This window comes from Biomphalaria glabrata, chromosome 3, assembly GCF_947242115.1.
Source record: "Biomphalaria glabrata chromosome 3, xgBioGlab47.1, whole genome shotgun sequence".
NCBI lineage: Eukaryota > Metazoa > Mollusca > Gastropoda > Planorbidae > Biomphalaria > Biomphalaria glabrata.
Window position 1 is genome coordinate 7,454,599 of NC_074713.1, and position 25,857 is coordinate 7,480,455.

Sequence of the window (25,857 nt, forward strand, 5' to 3'; positions counted from 1 at the left end):
TCATTTCTGTCTGGCAAATTTTTACCATTTCTCGTGAATCCATCAATGCGTGATACCGTGGGCGGGGAGTCCTAAGTGTTAATTAGATCTTAATAAAGTCACTGGAGACTTAGTCTAGATCAGCGGTTCTCAGCCTTTTAGGCTCGGCGACCCCTTTTTACATCACTCACTCTACCGCGACCCCCCCCCCCGCACACACACATACACAGCAATTGAAGAATGGACAAAAACAATTCATTTTTTCACTGGTCTTAGGCGACCCCTTTTAAATCGTCAATCGACCCACAAATGGGTCGCGATCCACAGGTTGAGAACCCCTAGTCTAGATTTTAAAATATAACTGTTTTGTACGTCATCACGCAGTTTAGAAAGACACTCCAAATAACCTTGACCCGCATGGCTATATTTAGTAACAGTAATTTCAAACCCTTGAACTCTTCAAATTGAAAGGATGCGGAGGTAGATATATGCTAGTCTTTCCAACTTGAACATTTGCAGTAACACATTTCAATGGGTGCAGTCCCCTTATAAGGAAATTAATTTAATAATTGAGTAGTTTCACTAACGAAACTGGCGACTGTCATTAAGATAAGTGGTTTTTAATTTGTTTCGCTAAACTAAATAAAGGACTTGACATATGTAGTACAATTATTTTACTACTTTTGTATAACAAATGCAGAAATATCAGCGCTAGCAGAAGACTGTGACACTATCAAACTATCAAATGGCTTAGTTCAAAAGATCTCTTATGTTCAAGTCCTGACCCTACGTTTACTGTCCTTAAAGTCAACATTTCAATTTTGATTTTAATTTTGCCTGAAAAGTGTTTCACAGAAACTAAACATCATCAGTTCAATCTAGTTTAGTTCGGTCATCTATTTCTGTGGCCTAAGGTTAACGAGGGTGTCATGTGACCAGCACAACGTTCAACCGCCTTTACTTTTCCCCAACTAATGACAGGTACCCATTACAGATGGGTGGTCTCGGAGGAGCCTTAAAGATCCCGAAATTAAAAATCCCAGACTTCGCAAGGATTCGAACCATTTGGTTCGAATGAAACTGTTGATTTTCGCAAATCTGCTAGAGTCGTAAGCCTGGCTGGCAAGGATCTTTGTGATTAGGATGAAGTAGATCTAGGTGTATAAATGTTTGAACATAACATGATATCGCCGTCAAGAGAAAGTGTTTTGGGTAAATCTCAAGTGAAGGGATTTGTGTATCCACTGAACTCATGAAATATTGTAAAAAAACAACGTTACAAACTACAAAGACAGTTTGTGTGGAAACACAAACTCAAAATCGGCCCCCGAGGTGGTCCGCCCAGGCAGGTTTCAATATTTTCAGAAAGAATATCAGAATGAAATTCTGTCAAAGGCAAATGACAGAGAAGAATGGAGAAATAAGTTTGACAGATCCTGTGTGGTGCCCAAACGGTCCAGCAGACCAGGATAGGTGAAAGTGAAGGTGAAGCTAGATTTAAACCTGGCCTATAAAACATTCCGTACATAAAAAAAAATAATTTCTTTTGTTTAGTGTCCTATGCATGTATAGCAGCTCTGGTGTTCACACGATAATATGGAAAACTGCTTAGTAATTGTTGTTTTAAATTATGTTTCACTTTTATGTTTATTAAATAGATTTTTCTCGTTAAAAATTAAAGTTAACATTTTTTGTAAATGTAGTAGCAATACAATTGTAATTTTGACAAAAAATCTAAAACCGTTTGCATAAATGTGTAAAAAAAAAAAAAAGGTAAATAGTTATCTCTCTTACTAAATAGCCTCCTATGTTTGTTACTATTAATAGTGAATAGTTGCAAAAATGGTGTATTTTTATGAAGAAACTGCTTGCATAGTTGATTTTAAAAATTACATTTTTCGCTCTCAGAAAAGAAAAAAAGTAGTCGTTGCGTCAGAGCTTTGAAAGGTCTAAAATATCAAATGTCGGATTTTCAATATCTTTTTTAGTTTACGAGATCTAAACGGGACGGACGGACGGACAGACAGACCACACAAAACTAATAGCTTTTATTCTCCTTTCGGGGGCCTCTAAAAATGGTTTGAAAATCCATTGTGATTTACTAAAGACGAAACGTTTGTAATTTAATAAATAGTCCTAAGTGTGTCAACTATGTACGAGTGTTCCGGTTACAGGGTCTAAATGTTGACAGTGTAACATTTGTAATTGCCAATTGTCAGGAAAAGATAAAAGGTAATATAAATAAGAGCGAGACAACTTAAAGGAAAGAAAAATATAAAGAATAAATATAATTATTTTTGGAACGTTTTTTTTATATACAAGGGAAGTAACTTTGTGTAGTGCAACATGTCCCCAGAAGTATGGACTGATACATAGACTTTTTATATACGTCTGTATCATTAATGAACTGTTTCGTTTCCGACACATTTTTTTTTATTGTTCAGTCAGCGCTGGTCAAATTTTTCTGAGACAATGTCATTATTTTACAAATCTTATATCAACTCACTCCGCTTGTCTGGATCAAATTTTGTACACGTTATTTCTTCCACTCCCCATTCTGGAACAATTATTCATTGTCCCTAACAAAACATGAATCAATGAAAAAAAATGTAAAAAAAAATTATTTAATTACTTAGCAGTAATTAATTAATTTTGTTTGATGTAAAAGGGAAATAAATCTTAAAGTATTGATTTGTTGTATATATATTTATTTATACGGCTGTAAATGTGCAGTTATTTCCTTTGTAAAAGCTTTTCTAAAGTATTTTCTTTTTATTTTGCTAGATTTATTGTCAACTCAAAAATGACAGACAATAATAATATAGATTATAAATGAAACAAAAATGTGTTTCACAACTGACACCTTCCTACAGATACATTTATTGTGCAAGGTAAGTAACAGCCAGTGAGGACAGGTACGTACCTTCCCCCCCCCCCCCCATATTCCCAAAATTATTGTTTATGCGCATCTTTACGTACACACAGAATACAATTATTGAAACCTATATAGCGAACTATAATGAAAGGCATTCTTTCAGGCCAGTCTTCCCCCGCCCCCTCCCCCACGAAGATCTCAGGGGGGGGTCCTATAGCCGTGCTTGGCCATAGTCAAAAACACGGCCTATGTAGATAGCTTTATTCGGGGCGCAATGACCTGTCCAACGCCTACACTTATTTCAGACCAGGAATAGACAGTGAAATAATTAAGATGGCATGTTGGAAATTCTTTTTGTCATTGTGTTTTTTTGTTTTGTTTTTGTTTTTTTACACAGGTCTCTTTCTTTTTGTGATGATTCTAATTACACTCCATCACCATGGTCCATGCAATTATCAACGCTTCCCATTTGGACCCATGGAATTTTGAGTTTTCTCCCTTGCTCCCTTTTATATTTTTATCTCTGAATAAACGCCTTGTTTGTATGCTCGCATTGTCCTAGTTTGGAATTCTTAAATGTAAAATGGGAAGATAACCGCATTAAATGCACGAGACTTACATTAAGGGATGGCAGAGTACATAAGCTGATCAGCAGAGTCAGGGCCGGATTTATGGGAGGGCAGGCGAGGCTGATGCCCAGGGGAAACCACAAGAAAGGGGCCTCCACAATCGAGACCAATTTATATTTCGACGGATCAGCAGCTATAATTTTTTAAATATTTTATTTCCATTTTTATCGACAATACTTAAAATATTAGAGTTGGCAACATCATTGCGGTTAAAAAAAATGTCCGCTTATATTGTGCCCGTAATCTACTCTGGATTAAATTCATTGCATAAACTCTAGAAAATGTAAAAAAAAAATTACTAAAATATGCATATTAAACGATATTATTTTTTTAAACGAAGGAAAATTAAATCTAATTTTACACGTAGGCTACTTTGTTTCTCTCTCTTTTTCTCTCTCTCTTTTTCGTTTTCGCTCGTTCTCTGTCTTTCTCTGTCCTTCCGTCTTTCTCCCTCTCTCTCTATAGCTCTCTCGCTTTTTCTCTCTCTCTCTCTTTCTCTCCCTCTATATTTTTCTTGTGTTATGCTCTCTCTTTCTCTCTCTCTCTCTCTTTAGCTCTCTCATTACTCTCTCTCTCTCCCTTTCTCTCTCCCTCTTTAGCTCTCTCTCGTTTTTTTTTTCTCTCTCACTCTCACTCTTATAATATGGAATGGTTTTAAGATAGTAGTATTTTTAGTAAGTGGATTTTTATTAAAGCTTTCGAAAAAAGAGTAGTGGATTACACAAACATTCTGCCCGGGGCCTCCACAGACTTAACTCCGGCCCTGAGCAGAGTACATGTAGTGCCTCCCATCCCAGAGTACATGTAGTGCCTCCCATCCCAGAGTACATGTAGTGCCTCCCATCCCAGAGTACATGTAGTGCCTCCCATCCCAGAGTACATGTAGTGCCTCCCATCCCAGAGTACATGTAGTGCCTCTCATCCCAGAGTACATGTAGTGCCTCCCATCCCAGAGTAATGTACTGCCACCCATCCCAGAGTACTTGTAGTGCCAGCCATCCCAGAGTACATGTAGTGCCTCCCATCCCAGAGTACATGTAGTGCCTCCCATCCCAGAGTACATGTAGTGCCTCCCATCCCAGAGTACATGTAGTGCCTCCCATCCCAGAAAACTTGCAGGTATAAAAAGTCAAGGACTGTACGACCAGACTAGAATTAAACATTTTGGTTACTTAACCCCATGATTTAACTATTCTTTTCTTGTTGCGTTCATCACTCCTTTCTATACGTTCATTTGGTTTATGGTACTGACTACTGAATCTTATATAATTGTTTCAAAAATATTACAATGTCCAAATAGAATTGTAAGCGCTTTGAATGCAGTTTATTTGCAAGTGATTGTTGAAGTTCATCATTGTCATACCATTAGGGATAGCAAGCAGTCACGTGACTATATCAATGTTTACGTAACAGAAGTCAGGGCCAGACCGTGACCTTTGTGAGTTCCGCCCTGTACGTCACAATAGTGTGTCTTACGTCACTGTTTAAGGCCTCTAGTGCGCATGTCTACATTTAAATTTATCGTACACAACAAGTTACGTATACCCTAAGCCCTAAGAGCTAATGAACTAATTAGGAGTTCAATCATAAGAGACACTAGTTCCAAACACAGACCAAGTACTTTGAAAGTATAATTAAATAAAATGAAAGAGCCGTTCACATTAAGTCTCCAGTTTGTTCTCTTGGGGACTTCCCCTATTTTATCTCCCTTCTGTTCAATCATCGCAATATAAAAAAAAAAGCCCACAACAACAGCCTTATCTAAACCTAATCCGTTTCGACTTAAAAAACACTTGTCATATCTTGTCTACAGGGGACTTTTTTTTTACTTTAAGAGACATAAAGAAAGATAGCTCCGTAGATAACAACAATTTTGACAGAAATCCTCAACATCAATTAGAGCCGGCCCCACGGAAGACATTGATCCCAACATTCATAAAAGAGGATCTGGTCTTATATGTGGAGGGGGGGGGGAGGGGGCTATAAAAAACTATGTAAGAATATTAATATTATTAATAATAATAATAAGGCATTATCTTTGATTCCCAATATTAAGGAAGAAAGCAGTATTTGACACTGCTGCGCAGATAAAATGAGTTTGCCGGAAATCGTAGCTAGAACTTTTAATGGTACTTAGTGAATTAGATTAACTATACCTAGCAGACGATAAGAACATTCTTAGGTGGAATGAGTGGCTGAGTGTCGAAAACCGCTTGGCTAGCTATTACGGAGGATTCGAATCCCCCGACTCGAGCAGAGTTGTGTTTGCTGAGCACCTTATTCCAGATACCCCCTCTTCATCAGTCCACATAAGAGATTGGACCTGAGCGCTTTGGGCTTTCGATAAGCTGCGCTATATAGAAGCAATTAGTACAAAGTAGAAACAGAACTATGTAGAGATGTACCGAGGCCTTACCTCAAAAGTATTCAAACTCAATGAGATTGTATAATGGAATAACATAAGTGTCATAAGGTAGGTCAAAGCAATTCTGTACTTCCAATAAATAGCCGTTGTTCAGTAACAAATAAACAACAACAACAGCAGCACGGAATTAAAGACACACATTCAAATTTATATTGGAGCACTGAAAAAAGGAGGAGGGGAATAAATTGTAGTCAATACAAGTGTTTAGCTGTAAGTTGGACTAGGCGGCGCCTTCACGGAAGTCACGGACTAGGCCGCAGTAGCGAGGCTAGGAATTTTCCATCGTTTGGGGACCCGGGGGGGAGGGATTGACCTCTTTCGGGGCCCCCGTATTTTGCGTGATATTTAATGTAAAAAAACACTCATTTGGGGGCCGCCCTCAAGTTGATGCCCGGAGGGATTTTAAATGTCCCCCCTCCCTCCCCCCCACCTTATCTACGCCTCTGCTAGGCCGCCTGACATAGCAAAGAAGACAAATAAGTGTGTAAAAGGAAAAACAGCTCTGTTTGGACCTTGATTTAAACACTAGATGTTGTTGTTTTTTAAACCCAGAATGAATCTATATTACCCTAGCACAAAGAATATGATAGTATATCATATTGTCCTGACAAGACATTGTTATGAATTCTATTGCATCCATTTTTTTTTTTTGTTTCTTTTGTTTCTCTTCAATAGTCCAAGTCTCAAAGTGACAGACCACCTCTGTAGTTGACAAGCGCGGCGTTCCAGTACCACCTCATCGTGGTCGCCGCGTGAACACTCCGCTCTCCTGGAGTGGCCAAGGGTACTGGTTGCTTGCCGCTGATGAATGAGCAGCCGGCAAGTGTAAAAGGAACTCAAAGGGGTTATGTCCAGCCCCCCCCCCCCTGTGGGGCCCCGGGGCAACGGTTAGTAAGAGACCACGGGTTCTCCGAAAAGCGGATAGCGCTGGACACCAACTCGAGGGTTGGTCGGGTTCTCCTGGGGCTCGGCTGATTCGCGGGTCTCTCTTTGGGCAAAGACTGGACTGACTGGCGCGGCCTTAGCGGGCTGCGTCGGGCGGACCGGTTGGCGTCCACGAGCTAGGCTCTATCTAGCCCGTTCCCTGGCGCGCTAGTGGAGGAATCCGCCGCGACCAATGGCGACTCTGACACTGGGAATATCGAGAAACGCGCGCCACCCCACTCCTGCCTTGCAGGAAACTTATATGCCAATCTGTGGCGGTGATTGCTTGGGCAGGTCTCTGCCTTGCCCTTAGTGGCGACATAAGTATAGGCCATGCACGCTGCTGCATTAGAGCAGTAACTAAGGCCGCCAACGGCCTTAACCATACAACCATGATTGACACAGACACAGTAAAAAGCGGGCACGAGCAGACCCGAACAGGCTCCGTGCGCCGGGTAGTGGGCGTCAGGCCTGGACACGAAAAGTCAGCTACTAGTCGCCCCGCGACCTCGATGAGGGGGAATTTGTCAGGTCGTGAAAAGTCAGGTAAAATTCCTCCACCTAAGTCCTCTTCTCAACGAACACTGCATTCGTACCTCCTTCGGAGGTCCGACTCGAATAAGGTTGATGGAAGTCTGCCACAACCTCCTGCGGACCTAGATACACCGCAGGCAAATATGACTGGAAGCGAAATAGTGACGGGAGCCTCCGGCCCCCAAACAACCCAAATTGACACTAGTGGGATCCAACCCACTCCAGGGACTAAGCCCATAAACACTAGGTCCCTCCTGATCTTACAAATTAACATCTGCGGGGTCATCCCAAAGGTGTTAGAGCTCTCAAAACTCCTCCACGAGAGGGCAATAGACGTGGCTTTACTACAAGAGACACTAACTGGCAAACGCAATGCCAGTATCACCGGTTATACTGCATTTAAGTGCAAATGCACAGACTGCCGGGGGCTCATCACTTATGTACGCAACAATCTGGTTGCTACACAAGTCCCCGGTCCACGAGTGCATGGGCGTACCGACGCCATCACCCTCGAGATACATAAATTAGGGCGCAAACTCACGGTAACTAATCTGTATAACCCCCCTAAGCATGAAATTAGTCTCGAATATGACTGTACTAATATCAATACTCACAACGTCATCGCAGGAGACTTTAATGCTAAGTCTCAGCAGTGGGGCTATGATTCAACCGACTCGTCGGGACATAAAATTCATGAACTTCTAAATAACTCTAATTTGTTCTGTCTGCAAAATAAACATACTCCCCCAACTCTATACCATACCGGAAATGGCAGCCAATCTAGACCAGACCTTACTCTAATTACAGCTAATCTAGAATCACATACTCAGTTTCAAGTCCTAGATGACATTGGAAGTGACCATAGACCCATACTAGTCACAATTGCCCTCTCAGAGGCCAGTGGTGTAACCCCAAAAGCCCCGCGTAGATGGAGTTACACCAAGGCGAACTGGCCAGCCTACGAGGCAGCAGTCAACACTGCCCTTATGAATATTGCAGTGGAGGATAGGGACGTTGACATTATATACGGCGAAATAACAGCAGCTATGTTGGGTGCGGCCAAGAGGTTTGTCCCGCGGACTTATCCTGGCGTAAGGCAGAAACGCGTGTGGTCTCAGGAATTGAATAAGCTGGTCCTGAGACGTAAGCGAGCCCGGAGGCTTGCTGAACGGAAGGGTACCGCTGAAATCCGGCGGGAGTACAATCGGCTCTGCAGAGCCACGAGTGAACTGGCCCGACGCGTCCGGTCGGACCATTGGAACGCTGCCTGCGCCGGGATGGATCTTCGGGATACCTCGAAAGCCTGGCGTCTTCTGCGAAACCTAGAGGCCAAAGACACAGCGCGAACGGCTGCCCCTCTATTGTCACCCGGAGGGCCGGTCTCGACGGTAACCAAAATGGCCGGCTTGTTGAATCGACATTTTGCTAAAATCAGCAAGCCCGAAAAGAAGTCTGCCATGTCCAAAGCCCTCAACAAAGAACGTAAGAGGCTCGAGAGGGAGCCAGATGAGTCGGAAAGCCAAGCAACGTGCAACGCGCCCTTCTGTCGTGCTGAGCTGGACAGAGCGATAGCTAAGTGCAAAAATCGAAAAGCTCCGGGGCCAGACAAGGTTACCCCCGAGATGGTAAAACACCTTGGGGGCACTGCGAGGGATAAACTCCTGGAGTTTATGAATCGAACCTGGGCAGAGTCCAGACTGCCCGGGGCCTGGAAGAGTGCTGTCATTGTACCAGTCCTTAAGAAGGGAAAAGACGCGACTAACGTGGAGTCCTACAGACCCATTTCACTAACCTCAACCCTTGGCAAAGTTGCTGAGCGAATGGTTAACGAGCGGCTAGTTTGGTGCTTTGAGAGTGCCGGTATCCTGGCGCCAGAACAGGCCGGCTTTAGGGCAGGCTTGAGCCCGATCGATCAGGTCACGACATTCGCACAGGAGGTGGCCGACGGGTTCCAGAGGTCCGAGAGCACATACGCGGTGTTCATAGACCTAAAACAGGCCTACGATCGTGTGTGGAAGCAAGGCCTCTATCTTAAGCTAAGAGCTATGGGTGTGCGGGGCAAGATATACAATTGGATACAATCCTTTCTGTCAGGGAGGAGCACACGTACAAAATACCAGCACTCCCTTAGCAAGCCAAAACAACAACTTAATGGCCTGCCTCAGGGCTCCGCCCTGTCCTGTACACTTTTCATAGCCTTTCTTAATGATTTGCCCAGCTCACTACGGTCCAAAAAACTGCTATATGCTGACGATATTGTCCTCTGGTCAACCGGGAAGAAAGCCGACCAAATTCAGGCGGCACTTCAAGCAGACCTCCATACCATCTCCTCGTATTGCGACAAATGGCAGATTCAGATAAACGTTGCCAAAACGACCTGGTCCATGTTCAGCCTAGGAATCGACATCCTTAAGGCCCCATTCGAGCTTCAACTCGGTGGGCTGCGACTCCAGCGTGAAAATACGCCAAAATATCTAGGGGTGACCCTGGATAGAAAACTGTCAATGCTCCAGCACGTCCAGGAAGTTGAACGAAAAGCCTCGGAGAAGTTAGCGTTATTAAGAAAGCTGGCCAGCACAAAGTGGGGTGCCAAAGCTGACATGCTACGCACATTGTATCTAGGGGCAGTCAGATCACAAATCGAATACAGCTATACAGTTCAAGTATACGCTAGTAAAACTGCTCTCGAATCACTCGACCGGGTACAAGCACAGGCTCTACGATTCATTTGTGGCACCTTTAGGACAAGCCCAACAAACGCTGCTGAAATCTTTACAAACGTGGCACCCTTATATCTTAGGAGGGAGAGGGCAGTACTTACGGCCTACGAGCGCTATAAAAGGGGCGACTCTAGGCTACCCACCTCAATTTTAGTGCGACAGTGGAGAGAGAGGAACCGCATTAAAATGCGATCGTTCCTACATATAGCGGCCAATTTGACAAACACAGCTGGACTCTCCACTGATAGAATTCCTATTAGAAGAATCAGTACGTGCCCTCCGTGGAGGAGATTGCCGGCCCCACAAATAAACCTGTCCCTGTTAGGGCAAGAGGGAGCCACCAAGAGGCGCTTAACACCTGCCATTCTCCAAAATTTGGCATCCATAACCATAAAATCCTACCCATCAGATGCCATATTCTGTTATACCGATGGGTCGGTAATGAGGGACCCCGATAGATCGGGGTATGGGGCCCTTATTGTCTACCCCGACCGGACTGAACCAGATAGGCTCTCTGGTCCATGCGGCTACGCTGCATGCTCCATGGATGCCGAACTTACAGGGATAACTAGGGCGTTCGAGGCCATTAGGGCCCGAATGCTCCAACGCGAGACTAGCGCCACTACGGTGGTGTTGGTCACTGACTCTCGCTCCAGTCTCCTAGTTATGGGTGGCGGCGGGGGAGGGTCGCCCGTAATAGAAGAGGCAATCGGCGCCGCAGATAACATCCGCCGAGCTATTGGAGCTGTCGTTTATATGCAGTGGGCGCCTTCACATTGCGGCGTGAGGGGCAATGAAACGGCAGACGCCCTCGCAAGGGAGGGTGCAATGGCAGCCACACACCTCGAAGCACCAAGCACGTACTTACAAGCAACGGCACAAATCCGAGCACTCATTCATGAGAAGTGGTTAAAGTCCTGGGAGGAATCCGACATAGCACGTGGTGTCTGGCAGCGCATGCGTCACCCAGATCGCGACGATCCATGGTGGCGACTGAGGAGGTCAGAGCAGTCAATAGTTGCGCAGTGCAGGACGGAACATTGTACTATTGGGGCATACTTTGCCCGGTTCCGCACTAACTTTGACTCCCGATGCCGTCACTGTGGAGAGAGCGTCGAAACAGTGTCGCATGTCTTGTACGAGTGTCCCCAGCTCCGCGAGCTAAGGGGGGACTTGCCTGTGCAGTCACTCGACTTGTATGGTAGCTATGAGGCACTACGCCGGACGGCTAAGTTTCTTGCCAGAGCACTACTGAAGGACTAGTCCTTCCTGCTCTGATTTTTCAATAGGAGTTCATCTCAGGTAGTTGACAAGTGTGTGTGTGGGGAGGGGGGGGGGGGACGACGACACTTGGCATGTGATACTAGCAAGTTGAAGTGACTGAGGTATCTCGTTGAGCGACCCAAACAACGGAGGCTGTTGAGAGAAAGAAAGCGTGGGCGGTTCATGATTATGGCATTTCTTCAAAAAGTCAACACTGTATCGTCCTGTGACGTTGGCTGCCGGGCAAACTTCAATCCTTCAAAAAAGATAATGATGTAGCCAATTCCCTCTATAGCCCCTCCCAATAGATCTATCTAAACACTATATCGAAATGACAGTACCTATTTTACTTCTCTCAGTCTTGTTAGTCTCGAGTCCCACTCAAGTACTTGTGGTAATATTGACAATAAGAAATTTCCCGGCGAGGCGGCCGCTTACCGGAAGTCTCGTGCCCATATATGGCATGCCCTGGGGTTAAGAATAGCGAAAAAACGGGGCCGCTTTTTTTTTGGTTCGCGTCATAATCACGTTTTGGAAATCTCGCGTCGCTGGATGAAAGAGAGAGAGAGAGAGAGAGAGAGAGACGCACACGAAAAAATGAGGGCGTGTTTCCCTCCTCGGCATTTTATTCTTGGTGACGTCACAACGGTATCATCCTCTCTGACGCGAAGTGGGTATAAAAGGGAGAGAATCCAAGAGGTCAGACTCCAATCTACAGGTGAAACGATATTGCTCAAGAACACTGGACACTTGTTGTTTCTGCAGTCAGTAAAGTGTATTGAGTTATCTAACGTGAAATACAGAACTATATTATTTCTAACAGGACTACTGTATTAAAGTGCTATTTCAAACAAGGAAATTTGTATACAGCTATTATCAAATTCAGTTCTATTAAAATGAAATACATCAGCATTATACAGATCGCACTGTTGGTAAGCATATAATCTTAAACAGCCTTCCTCAGGAAGTGTTTTCTAGCTAAGTATCAGCAAGATATTTAGCATTATAATAATTATCATTCAACATTGAGTAAAAATATAAATCCATGAGATATTTAAGAAGTGTTTTTACTTTCAATGCTACAATTTTAAATTTTTAAAAATTTAATCCTTTCTTCAATTAGTTCTCATAAAGGGAAGTAAGACTAAATTTATCGCATTAAATTAACAAAATCACAAGACATAAATTTAAAAGAAACTTAATGTTGTAACTTTTTTTTTTTGAAGGAATTTATATTTCTTGACGCAATTTCAATTATCGAACTTTAAAACCCCTCATTTTTAATTTAAAAAAAAAAACCTTCTGGTTTTTTATGTGTCTTAAGACCGGGACATTACCTAACCTACTAGTAGGTCCATAAAAGTTAGTCATTCTAATGAAACACAATTGTGCAAACAGAATAAAGATATAATGTAAATTTCGCAGTGACTTATATAGTACATATATCTCTCATTCTTCCAGGTGCTTGCTGCCCACCTTGCTGCGTCTAACCCACTGATCAAACCTTGTGGTAAACCCGCGGACGTTGTTTTCGTCATTGACACCTCCACCTCCATCCGAGAAGATGATTTCAAACTCCTCCTGCTGCCCTTCATCCAGAACGTGGTCTCTCACTTCGACATCGGCATGGGCCAAAACCAGACCAGGGTCGGCGCCGTGACCTACAGCACCAGCATCCGGCTCGAGTTTGACCTGAAGACGCACGACAGCCCTGACAAGCTGCGCAGCGCCATCGCCGACATCATGTACCGCAACGGCGACACCTATACGGACAGAGCCCTGAAATATGTCAGCGACAACATGTTTAACAGCGAGAACGGGGGCAGGGAGGGTGTAACCCATGTCATCATTGTCCTAACTGACGGCCGGTCGACCAGCCACCACCGCACGGTAAAGGAGGCGGCTGTGGCCAGAGAAAAGGGAGCCGCCATTTTCGCTATCGGCGTGGGGGATGCGGATGACAAGGAACTGGCTCAAATTGCCAGCGAGCCGGCGTCGCAATTCAAGTTCAAGGTCAATGACTTCGCTGCCTTGGACAGCATCAAAGTTGAACTGGCCTTGAAGACTTGTGAAGGTAGGGATCATTTCTTAAAATAAAATAGCATGATTATATTCTTGGAAATAAAATAACATGATTATACTCTTGGAAATAAAATAGCATGATTATACTCTTGGAAATAAAATAGCATGATTATACTCTTGGAAATAAAATAACATGATTATACTCTTGGAAATAAAATAACATGATTATACTCTTAGAAATAAAATAACATGATTATACTCTTGGAAATAAAATAACATGATTATACTCATGGAAATAAAATAACATGATTATACTCTTAGAAATAAAATAACATGATTATACTCTTAGAAATAAAATAACATGATTATACTCTTGGAAAAAAAAATAACATGATTATACAATTGGAAATAAAATAACATGATTATACTCTTGCAAATAAAACATAGCGCGTTCCAAATCTCTTGGGTGACAATGGCAGGTGCTAAACATTGAGAGATATAGGTTAGCACATGATTCATCGATATTTGTTTTTACTAAAGGATTAAAAATGTTTTATCCATTAATGTGCCTTTCAATTACCTTCAATGTTTTGTTTTGTTCAGTGTTTCTACCAACTGTCGCCACCACTCCAACCACAGCAACTACAACACAAGCATCACCAAAAGAAGGTAAGACCATTAACAGCTTAGCGTCAAGGGTGTAGTCAAAAAGCATATAAGAAAAGCCGAAATATGAAAGAAGTAGAACCTCTTAGATGGTAAGCCCTCCTCCCAATTTCACTTTTATAGAAAAGCAATCATAATGTCGCCCATGTTGAAGAAATGACTTCTTACTTACACCCCTTCTATATTGCACTGATGTTAACATAATACATTTGAACAAATGATACAAATAATTACAAGAATCTTTTAAAAATTTTGCTTTGCTGAAAAAGAAAACTTGATACTAAAAGCCTCAATGTTGCCTTATATAAAATAGTTTTATTAAAAGTCTTAGAAATTTTTTTTTAAAAAAGGTTTTCATTAACAATACAGTTAGTTCAAAGATAATTATATAAGTTGTAATTAATTATAAACATCTAGCCTAATTGTCATTTAGGACAGTTTTAATAACCAAAGTATACACGTAGGTAACCCGTTCTATTGTTCTTACATTTTTCCCATTTAAAAAAAGTCCCAAAATCCAAATTCATTCGGATAAAAGAAAGAGGCACTATTTCCTAAAAATAATAACAATAATACTATATGTATATGCTGGCATACTTGACTTAATCCTGTCCACTCACTCTGTCTGAGCAGCTTTCTTCATCTGCTCCCATGTCATTCCAGTACACTCAGTTTCACTGATGACTGACCTCTTCCAGGTTTGCTTGGGTCTGCCCACTTTCCCCTTTCCTTGCGGTTTCCAATCAATTGCCTGCTTTGCAACATTGCTAGCCGGTTTTCGCAGGGTGTGACCTATCCAGCTTTATTTTCGCTTTTTGATATCTTGGACTATGGGGTTTTGTCTATTTCTCTCCCACCTCATTCCTAATATTAGGCGTAGGCATCTGCTAACAAAGGTCTGGAGCTTTTCCATATATGTTTTAGTGACTCTCCATGTATCTATGTATATTTGTTTTAGTGACTCTCCGTGTCTGTATGTATATTTGCTATATTTCAATTATTAATTCCCAACAGAATGTGGAGGAAAGCCAGGCGATATTTTCTTCATCTTGGATTCATCCAGCAGTATCTGGGAGCAAGACTTCAGCAGGAGGATGGTGGGCTTTGTCAGGGACGTCGTGTCCAACTTCGACATCAGCCCGCAGTTGACCAGGGTCGGCGTCATGACCTTCAGCGACTCCCCAAAGCTGATCATCAACCTGGACTCGTATGACAATAAGAGGGAGCTCTTGAACGCCATCACACCCTCCGTGGTCAAGTACACCCTAGGCGGGACCAACACTGCCAGGGCACTGAGAGACGTGAGGAAGTTTGGATTCGGCCCCGCCCAGCGGGACGGCGCTATCAAGATCGCCGTGGTCATCACAGACGGTCATTCTTGGAATGAAAAGGAGACTCAGAAGCAAGCGAACTTGTTGAGGAAAAGTGATGTCATTGTTTTCGCCATTGGCGTTGGGAAGAGTGCCAAATATGACGAGCTGGAGACCATCGCTAGCTCCCCAAGAGAAGAGTTCGTCTTTTCTATGGACGATTTCTCGGCCTTGTCCAGACTTAGAGATCTTTTGGCAATCAAAGCTTGTGGCTATCAACATGATCAGAAAGAGCAACCTGGTCAGTCTTATAGATTGTATCTAAAACTTAAATCAAATATAACTCTATTTATTTCTTGTAGTACTGCCAAAGTTAGACTTGAAATACAGCTCATTTTTTTTAAACGTTTTATTTTGATTGTCTTTATTTTTCTTTTCAGTTTGTGGAAGTGGGGCCATTGAAATGACATTTGCTTTTGATGCCAACACAATGACCATTCAAGACAAGTACCGAATTTTCGATCAAATAAAGACTGTGACAGAGAGACTAGAGTACGTTGGCGGGAATATCCAATTCGGAGTCACTTCCGGGAAATGCGCGGAGAGCATTGATATCCCAATGTCCCCTCGCGAAGACATCATCAAGAAGCTGCAACAGATCAAGAAGAAGATCAAGCCAACTATGCACAAGATTGTCAAACAATGGAAAGTCAAAAACGTGAACCTACAGACAGAGTCGTCTGCCAGTGAACTCGAGAACGTCCTGTCTGAGAACCCAGCCCATCCGAGAAAAGCGCTCGTGCTTCTGCTGAACCACCACCACACCCCAGAGTTTGACGACCTGGTCGAGGAGGTTCAGGATTTGAACAAGAAAGGTGTGGATGTTTTCGTTTTACTCGACAAGACAGTCCCCTCCAGCTATGTGGATAGTTGGCAGGCGTTGCTAGGGAAGCGAAGAGTCCTAAGCCACATAGATCCAGAGCAAGACTACTCAGGCTACATCATGGAGCTCTTGTGTGCCTTATAGTCATTAGACAAAGCTTAGGACCGTTTTGATATAAACTCTTTGTTATTTTATCGATAAGCTAGTCAATGAATAATAGTCACCTGTCAATGACCACAATATTATTCGACGTCTTACTAGTCTCCTGCCAATGGCTACAATATTAATCGCCTTACAAAGAATACAATGTTAGTCGCCTGTCTATGACTAGTCGCCTGTCTATGACTACAATATTAGTCGCCTGTCTATGACTACAGCAGTGGTCTTTGCTAAAGTAGACCAACACAGACATAAAACCAATGGTCGCAACTTCTCCACCAAGTTGGTCAACCACTCGAAGCTTTCTTGGTCAGCATTATGACAAAACTTGACCTTATCTCAGACACGGGAAAACTGAAACAGACGCAGACACAGCCAAGACACAACGAAGACACAAGGTACAATCTCTATAGCCCTTTTTTTTTTTTTTGTTTTGCATCTCATTGTCAATGAAATTTGACTAGCAACTTTTGAAGGAGGGCCGGGGGGGGGGGGGAGTTCTGGTATTTTATCACACTATGAGTACTATTTGTTTGTTAAAGTTACAACTCTGTTACTCCAGTATTTGAGTATTCTGCTGTTAGCTTAGCTTACAAAGCATGCCTGTGAATATTATTGTAACATGCTAACCTATGGTGCATATCTTTTAAAATACGAGTCACTTTGAAACTGGTTCAGTGGACATTGCGAGGTAGGAACCTTCTTCTAACTTAACATTTGAGCTTTAAAAAATTTCTTAAGATGGAGTTCGAGAAAGTCCCTTGAGACTGAAACAAATAACTTGTTTGAATAAGTCTAATTTGACAGTGGGTAAATATTAAACCTCCTCCATTGAGATGTCTGTTGATACGAATGGGTTTCTGACACTGTCGAGACTTGAACAAAAGTAAGTTCAGATGTATTTCCAATACTCAAAGTATTATTGTCTTATATTATTATTATTATTGTAAATATTGTCTTATATTATTATTATTATTGTAAATTGTAAACTTTTTAAATGTGCACACTTTTCCTATACTGTAAACGTGTAGCGATCTATTCATTGTGTTTGTGCCATAGAAAAAGTAGAATGGATGATTAAAGAAAAATTACACATGGAGTTAATTCATGAGAACATGGACTGAGTTTATTGTGTGTGTTTAATTGTTTTCTTTATTTATAAATGTACTATTGATCATTCTTTTTTTTTTTTTTTTTGTTCATTGTAAAAAAAAAAATGTACAAATGTAAATAATACTGTACTATAAACGTGTAAATAGCTGAACCGGTATTTGTACTCCCGTATACTGTACACTGGCCATATGAGATTATGAAGTAAAACAGATTTTTTGCTGTGATATATAGGTACGTGAGACATACGACATCTTCTTAAATGGAAGATACACATTGAAAAAAAAACATATCAATATTATATAAGCTTGTACCTGTCAGTATATTTGTTGTTTATGGTGCCATTCCTGTCGCGCATTTATAGTTGAAAGAGAGTTTGAGTTTGGAAAATTTCATATCATGGTGACCTGTATGATTGTATGTATGAAGAATACACAAACCCTTGGTTTTTTGTTTTCTAAATGATAGTATTTTATAATATTAGAATTTATTTTAAAGTATCTATACAACAATGCATTTTTTAGTTTCTAGTAAACTTATATGACATGTTCTGTAAAAAGTTATAGGGATTCGAAGTTAGCAGCAATCTCAGCAGAAGTAGAGCAGAGTGATTTGCCCCTGAATTTAATCTATACATGATAATGATAGGCCTATAACAAACAAACCGGTCAATGCAAAAGGCTGCCAAAAGGTATCATGGTTTCACGTTCTTTAAATGAGCGTTTATGTATTAATGCTTCATTAGTTCCATTCCACAGTATTGTCTATTTTCTTGATTTAGAGAAGAACAAGAAAAAAAAAAAACCTTCGTAAATAGAATATTATTTCCCTTTAATTTTTCTTTCTTTGTCTTCTTTAGAAAAATTTTCAAATATTCTCAAATATTTTTTTATTTATTTTTTATCTAATGATATGTATCTATAATTAATTTATTTAATAAATTCGTTTTTTTTTAGTCGTATACACACACTATACACTCAGTAGAATGTGACATAGTTAACCTTTACAAAGAAATAGATATGTATAATTTCAAGGAAAACCAAATACTGACGGGAAACTTACAATGTCGGATTGAGAGTATCTGCTGTACATGAGTGCCTCTATTACATTGCAAAATGTCTACAATCTATTGACTCAGTATTATATCAAATACTTTTTTACTTTGCTCGTTGTTTTGTTTCGTAGCTCGACTGGAGACGCCCACTGGTGGGTTGATATTTTTATATGAATGTAAATGTTGAACATATCTTGAAAATTTAATAAAGTTGTTAATATAAGATGATTGAGTGGAGTTTTTTTTTTAAACCTTCATCTTTTCTGTGTATTTTTTATTTTTACTTTAGTCTCATCAGGTGAGACTATAAGAGCATATTGGATTATCGTGCTTTATTTTAACTCGTCACTTGATGTTCTTACTACTACTAGTATTAATCGATAGTCACAAGTCTCACTGCTGTGACTAGAATATAAAACATCATTGTGATTGAAACTCGAGACTGGTAGTTGGAAGCCATGTGTTTTAATATCTCTACCACCCAGGAAACAAATATTTATCAATTAAGCTAACAAAAATGAAAATAGAAGACCATGGCAGATGTACAATCATACTGTGGTGCTGGTTATTCAATAGATGTAGAAACTAAATGCTTTTACTGAAGTCTGATATGTTTGGTTAATTTAATAAGAATATCACGACCTATAAACAGTTAACACATATGATTCATTATGTAAATGAGCCTAACAAAATATAGGAATCTCTGTGAACCTATAAAAAAATGTGTAAAATGATAAACGCTACAAACATATAAACATTACAAATGTTCAGCATTCAAAGACTTTCAACAGACGGTTGTCTGTCTTACATATTTCGGATGTTCCTTCAAAACTGAAGATTGTTGCATCCTAGCCCAAAACTCCTTCAGGAGAGCTGGCGGGGTGTTGGCGGGAAGGGCTCGAACCGGGGACCAGCCAAGAGCACATATCACACAACCAGCCCAGTCATGAGTGACTCACTCCTTACAGTATTGCAACCTTAGATTAAATATAATGCAGAAACTGTGGCGTCACGTGAGATTAAACCATCAAGAATGTGTAGGGGTGGGTGACAGAACCTACCGACAGAAACTAAAATTAGTCAAATGTAAAAAAAAAAAAAAAAAGCAAAACCGTTTCTACATTTTCATTCGTTTTGAAAGAGTGCTGGCGTCGTCTGCTTACCTATATACTTTCCCAAGGTCATAGACCAAGACAAAGTCGCGTAATTTACAGCGGGACATTTTTGTAATCTCATAAAATGGGGTTAGTGTACATTTGTATATTGCATGCCTGACTATTTAGATAAGCACGGACACTGGAGTGTGTGTGTGAGGTATACAATGAAGGAGAAACCGTTTTTGGCTAAGGCCACGATGTGGTGACGTGTTGGGATGATTTATAGCACCACGAGGGCCTCTACCCTTGGAGCGGCTGCTGGAGTTGAACAAGACACCATAAAATACATGTCGTGTAAGTGGACTTTCTGTTTTCGAACAGACACCACGCTGTGGGAGAGTGTGTGTCCAACGTGTGACGAGGTGTGTAAAAGATTAAGGTTGAATAACTCTTGTCAAAAAGAGTTTAGTTATGGCACTTCCCCCTGTCGAGAAACAAAAAAATATTCACTGGAAAACTTTTACGAAAGTAAAATAACATGAGGGGGGGGGGGTTGCATTCTTTAACTTCGTGTATGTTAAAATACTTTAGCTGTGTGAAGTGTGTGCTTGTAAAATTCTGTTTGTTAATATATATTAACATTATGTTTGTTAAAATGCATTAACTTGTTTCTCTAGATTAGCACATAATAATCCTTCTGAATGGCTTGTCTAGCAGTTAAAAACAATACAATATACAAAATAGATATGATAGCCTCTCCTCTCCAGGGAAAAGTCCAAGAGACAGGTGGCTCTACATTGTATTTGTTGATCTGACAATGGAACTATACTAATTCCATGATCTGACGAAAGCTTTTGACATGGTCAGCTGAAGTGGCCTTCTCAAACTCCTAAGAAAAATAGGATGTTTTCACAAGGAAACAAAATGTATGGTGAAATTTAATGGAGCCCAATTCAGCACCCTCTGAGATCAACACCGAATGAGTGCTTTCACCTACTCTGCTATATTCTTTTCCTGACTACTACATTAGGCAGCGACGTCAATTAACGTGTCTTCACACTAGATCCTCTGGCGAACTCTCCAATGTAACCCGATTGAGGATAAAATCCAAAGATATAAAGTTGATGATTTGGGAAGTGCTCCCACTCTGATGGTGCAGCTAATGAATCTGCTACTCAGCTTCAGACCTTGATTGACTATCTGCTTAAACATTAGTCATAGCCAAACCAAACTACTAGCTTAAAATACAGGCACTGCACATTATGTGATCATTAATGACCTGCTACTGGAGATAGTTGACCATTTCTGTTACCTTGACTCCATCGTATACAACGATGTCAATAACAGGTTTATCTGATTTCTTACAAGTTAGTTCATAACTAGGCCTATATGTTATGCTACTATTTCTCTCATAAGTCTTGATATAGTATGCAACTTTGAAAGACATGGTCAGCATTTTCTGGTGATGCTCCACAAGGGCAGGGTTCGTTAGTCCCGCCTTTTAGCTTCCGGATCATATGTTGTCTCATTCGAAGGCGAGTAATTGGCGCCTAAACCAGTAAGCTTCTGGAAAAAGGGGCTCGTTAGCCCACCTAGAAGAAGGAAAACCCTAAATTCAAACCTCTGCTGTCTTGCAACTATACCCAAGCATGGGAAAGTCTCCGGAGTCAACCCTGGTGGGAAATCAGGAGCCGGCAACCCTTGGGCATTTTGCAGCAATTAGTTCTAGTTCTACACCCTGGCAGAGCCTGCGACCCCGCTGACACCAAACTGTATCGGCACTTGCCGTTCCCTTAGAATTAGAAACATCAGCTTCGTGGAGGGGGGTGGAATTGATGTGTGCGCTACATCGTCCAGAACTCAGCTAATGCCCAGGCGTTCATTTCCATGAGATGATCTATAGCCACTTTGTGACTGGAGGTAATTATATATATATATATATGGGGGGGGGGGTAACGCAATTTTTGTTATGAACACAAGTAGGCAAAGCACGCCTATTATTTATTTTCTCCCCAAGGAGCCTATTTCTGAAAGCTGTATATTCATCTGTGAAATCGTGTCCTATTGGTTTATTTTTAGAAACATGGCAATGCAGGAAAGTTATCAGGCTTAAAATCATAAGTAATACAAACATAGGCTGCATACATGGACACGGCCAGCAATGATTTCGCACACATCTGACCTTATAGTCGGTCCTTTTCCAGATAACGAGATAATGAATTGCAAATTGTAAACACCACGTGGATATCCTCAAACAAGTATAATTAACACTTTCCACCAGTGTGATATCTTCTTGACATAAGTGCCATTAATAATAATAGTTTACGATAAAGATATCAACTAGTTTATTCGTGTCATGTAGTAGGTCCCAGGATTATCTCCCTTTATCTCCTCGATGTTGCTATTTTTATGTACTCCATTCATCAAATCTTGTCTGATTAAAAAAAAAAGATAAATAAAATGTAGATTTTGTGGGGAAAAAATAGACTAATAATGAAAACAGCGTATGAGAATTAAAAATGAGGAATCCTCTTTTGGGCTAAATTAATAACGTAAAGGTTGCTTGCTTCTGTCTAGTTATTACTTTATTGACTGGGTCCAGGATTATGTCCCTTAATCTGATTTTGTTACAATTTTCATTTTTGTCTGGGTCCCTGGCCAAATTAAGATTGCCAGATCGAACGATAAGGCCCTAAGCTATTCAAGATATGGGTAAGGTCAATTTTTTCGTGTTTTCTTTAAAATGATTGGAAATATCCCCAAGCAAGCAGGGGTCCTAAGCAAGCAGGGGCCATAAGGTATAGCCAGCTTATGTTGCCTATAGGTAAATCCATCACTGAAAATTAATGATGTAAAGGTCGCTTTATTTTGTTTAAGTGGTTAACTAGTGTATCTTCTGACCAATTGACTTTACTTTACCCTGGTGATATTCAACTTAACTGTCCTAAAATTCAGGATATTGAAAAAGTCCATAGTTAGAAACTCTTCACTGGAATTTAAATTCGAGAACACGTGGCTCAAGAATCAAGCGATTGATCAATCAGCCTTTTTTTTTTTTTTTTTTTCACTTATCCATTTTTATATAGTTTTAGCTCGTAAATTTTTCTTCGTAAGGTTTTTTTTTTTTAATATCGTTCTTATCCTATCTAATGGATACACCTCTGCTCCTACCAAACTTCAGTTGCTTTACTTACAACTATATCCCACTGGGAGCTATATATTTCCATGATGGTATTATTGAGTATGTCTGTCTGTATTAAGTCCCTGCATTCAAACTATCTTGTAGATATCCTAAGAATCTTGAGCACCCCATATAAAGCCAAGGCAGACATATAGATTGAGTTTCGTGTCAATATTCTCTAAGCAACGATACTCTGATATACGGTGCGTTGTGTAATAAATAAACATACAACTATTTCTAGTGTTTCCTTTAAAACGTCGATTTACGTTGGGGACAGGGGAGGGAGCAATATATAACTTCTAAATATAGCTTCGATACCAGTGATTGCATTAAAGTTGACAGCCTGCTCTTTGTTTTTTGGCGCATTTATTTTGGAGATTTACGCGATAAAGTTTCGGTTCTAAACAATGTCAAGGACACTCTATTAATAATGGTAACTCTTGCCAACTAAATAATGAAAATAGTGCTACTAACAGGAGAGCTTAGCGATTCGATTGTACAGTGCTAAAAATATACACACAAATGATCACAAACTTTTTAGAATTTACAAAATAATTGTTAAACTTTGTTTATACAGCAACCGCCAGTAGCTGTTACGTTACTAATTGATACGGTAATAGGCCTACTTGGCTGCACAAAAACATCGACTATATAGACTATTTAAAAAGCATCCTATATCACTAGGACACAGCTACATCTTCAAACTCTTGTATCCCACTTTGAGTGAAAGGTTTGTTTCTAAGTCACTTGTCGCGAGACCATTCGTTGTGACAGGCCTCAATACTGGCCTGCAACGTCACAACCTGTCGGCAGTGGAGACCAACAGCCTTAGACGCCACGCGGTACAGACCTGTGACGTGGCAACAAGCTACTGGTCTCCTCTGCTCAAAGGTAGCGACGTTGCAGGTAAGTGATCAGGCCTTCTATGATGATCGATCTCGCTTGTCGTGGCCGAGAGATTGCTGCTCGTGTTTGCATCTATATCGTTATTTTTATAGTAGTGATTCTAAGTTAGATAATTGTAGTCAAACAGAATGTCCATTCGCTTGGACCAATATAATTATCTTAAGATGGCTGAGCGGTGAAGTGCCTAGCTTCCAAACACGGGGGTCTAGAACTCAAATCCCGGTTAAAACTGGTATATTAAACACCTGAATGTTTTAGGACAACACTGAGTATTTTAAACGCGGGAATGTTTTTGGACAACACTGAGTATTTTAAACGACGAAATGTTTTAGGACAACACTGAGTATTTTAAACGACGAAATGTTTTAGGACAACACTGGTATTTTAAACGACGAAATGTTTTAGGACAACACTAGTATTTTAAACGACGAAATGTTTAGGACAACACTAGTATTTTAAACGACGAAATGTTTAGGACAACACTAGTATTTTAAACGACGAAATGTTTTAGGACAACACTGGTATTTTAAACGACGAAATGTTTTAGGACAACACTGGTATTTTAAACGACGAAATGTTTTAGGACAACACTGAGTCCACTCAACTCAAGTTTGTACTTTAGTTGGGGAAAGCAAAGGTGGTTTGATCGCTGATAACCGTCGGCTTAGATAGGCCTATGGATGAGCCTTACACCCTTTGAATTTTTTTGTATTTCTGTGTTACAGAAGCTTAGACTTGACATGTAAAGAGAACGATAGAATTCAAAGTAAATATCGCAAAATCACGTCAATGACTAAGATTTGCTTTACAGCGCTTATTGGCCTAAACCAGTGTTGTCCAAACTGTGTTCCGCGAAGAGAAGTTGCTATTTACCATATTTTTAAAATACATTTATGCAAAAGGTTTTAGATTTTTGTCAAAAAAATAATTTTTTTTACAGTAAGTTCTGTCATACTAACTACTACATTTACAAACAAATTGTTACTTTTTTTTTTTCATAGAGAAAAAAATCTATTTAATATGCATTTAAGTGGAACATAATTTAAAACAACAATTGATAAGTAGTTTTTCATATTATCGCGTCAAGTGTAAAATAAAAATAAATCTATAAGACACTTAACTAAGGAATTTTTTTTATGAGGCTTTGAATAAGAGATTAACTCTATACAAAACAATTAGATCAGTTAACCAAATCAGTTAGGCCAGGTTCACATCTAACTTCACTTTAACCTATCCCTTGGTCTGCTGGACCGTTGGGGCACCACACAAGATCTGTCAACATTCTTTCTTCTCTGTCATTTCACTTTGATAGAATTTCATTCTGATGTTCTTTCTGAAAATATTGAAACCTGCCTTTTTACCTGCCTTGGTGGACCACTTTGGCTGGGGACCGATTTTGAGTTTGTGTTTCCACACAAACTGTCTTTGTAACCTTTGTTATTTAAAAAAATAGGGGGAAAAATACAAAATAGAAAATAAGCGAAGTGTTACGTTCAATTCTCAGAGTGTGTGAAGTGTTTCGTTCAATTCTCAGAGTGTGTGAAGTGTTTCGTTCAATTCTCAGAGTGTGCGAAGTTTGGGAAACACTGGCCTAAACAATTTTGTTTAATATAGTCAGACATAGAATGGAGAAAAAACAAAACATGTTTGTCCGCATCTAATATGACATTACACATTGCACCTTCTTAGAAGAAAATCCACGAGGAACCAGCTTGGAAGAGGCCGTGGAGAAATCTTGCCGGCCAATTCGTCAAATGGCGTAAGAGGACAGAAGTCTTAAACAAGTCTAGGGCCTTCTTTTCATCCCCTGTATTGGCGTGTGGTGTCTGGTAACTCAAGTAGCAGGGCCTGCCTTAGCCATAGGCAAACAAGACAGCCGCCAAGGGCTCCGATTGGTAAGGGCCTCCCACAGGACTCAAAAACAATTTTTTTAGAGAAGAAATAGCAAAACCTAAGCCCAGTGTTATTGTTAGAGGACACTTGCCTAAGTTTTAAAAAAAAAATTGTGTAATTTATTTTTTTCACTGTTTAATTATTTTTTTAAATTTCATTTGGGGTCACCAAATTCACTTCGTCACCAGTTATCTAAGGCCGGTTCTGTAGGTAGGCAACGTAATCAC

The 25,857-nt window shown here is 40.5% G+C and overlaps 1 protein-coding gene across 2 annotated transcripts; it reads left to right on the top strand.

The window, feature by feature from the left end:
* Window positions 1–2,729: 2,729 nt before the first annotated feature.
* Window positions 2,730–18,781, top strand: LOC106055926 (collagen alpha-6(VI) chain-like). Of its 2 annotated transcripts, XM_013212420.2 has the most exons (6): window positions 2,730–2,870; window positions 12,173–12,281; window positions 12,811–13,423; window positions 13,975–14,040; window positions 15,052–15,648; window positions 15,788–18,781. In XM_013212420.2, exons 1-6 carry the CDS (start codon window positions 2,812–2,814, stop codon window positions 16,372–16,374), a joined length of 2,031 nt encoding a protein of 676 aa, XP_013067874.2. In that variant the 5' UTR covers window positions 2,730–2,811; the 3' UTR covers window positions 16,375–18,781. The 2 variants fall into 2 exon arrangements, with proteins under 2 accessions (XP_013067874.2, XP_055879115.1); XM_056023140.1 differs by lacking the exon at window positions 12,173–12,281 and having other exon boundaries at window positions 2,737–2,870.
* The last annotated feature ends 7,076 nt before the right edge of the window (window positions 18,782–25,857 follow it).

Coding starts and splice junctions, on each gene's coding strand:
- LOC106055926 (XM_013212420.2), top strand. CDS start 2,812: ATGAAACAAAAATGTGTTTCACAACTGACACCTTCCTACAGATACATT. Junction 2,871..12,172: donor AGATACATTTATTGTGCAAG/GTAAGTAACAGC, acceptor TATTTCTAACAG/GACTACTGTATTAAAGTGCT. Junction 14,041..15,051: donor ACAAGCATCACCAAAAGAAG/GTAAGACCATTA, acceptor AATTCCCAACAG/AATGTGGAGGAAAGCCAGGC.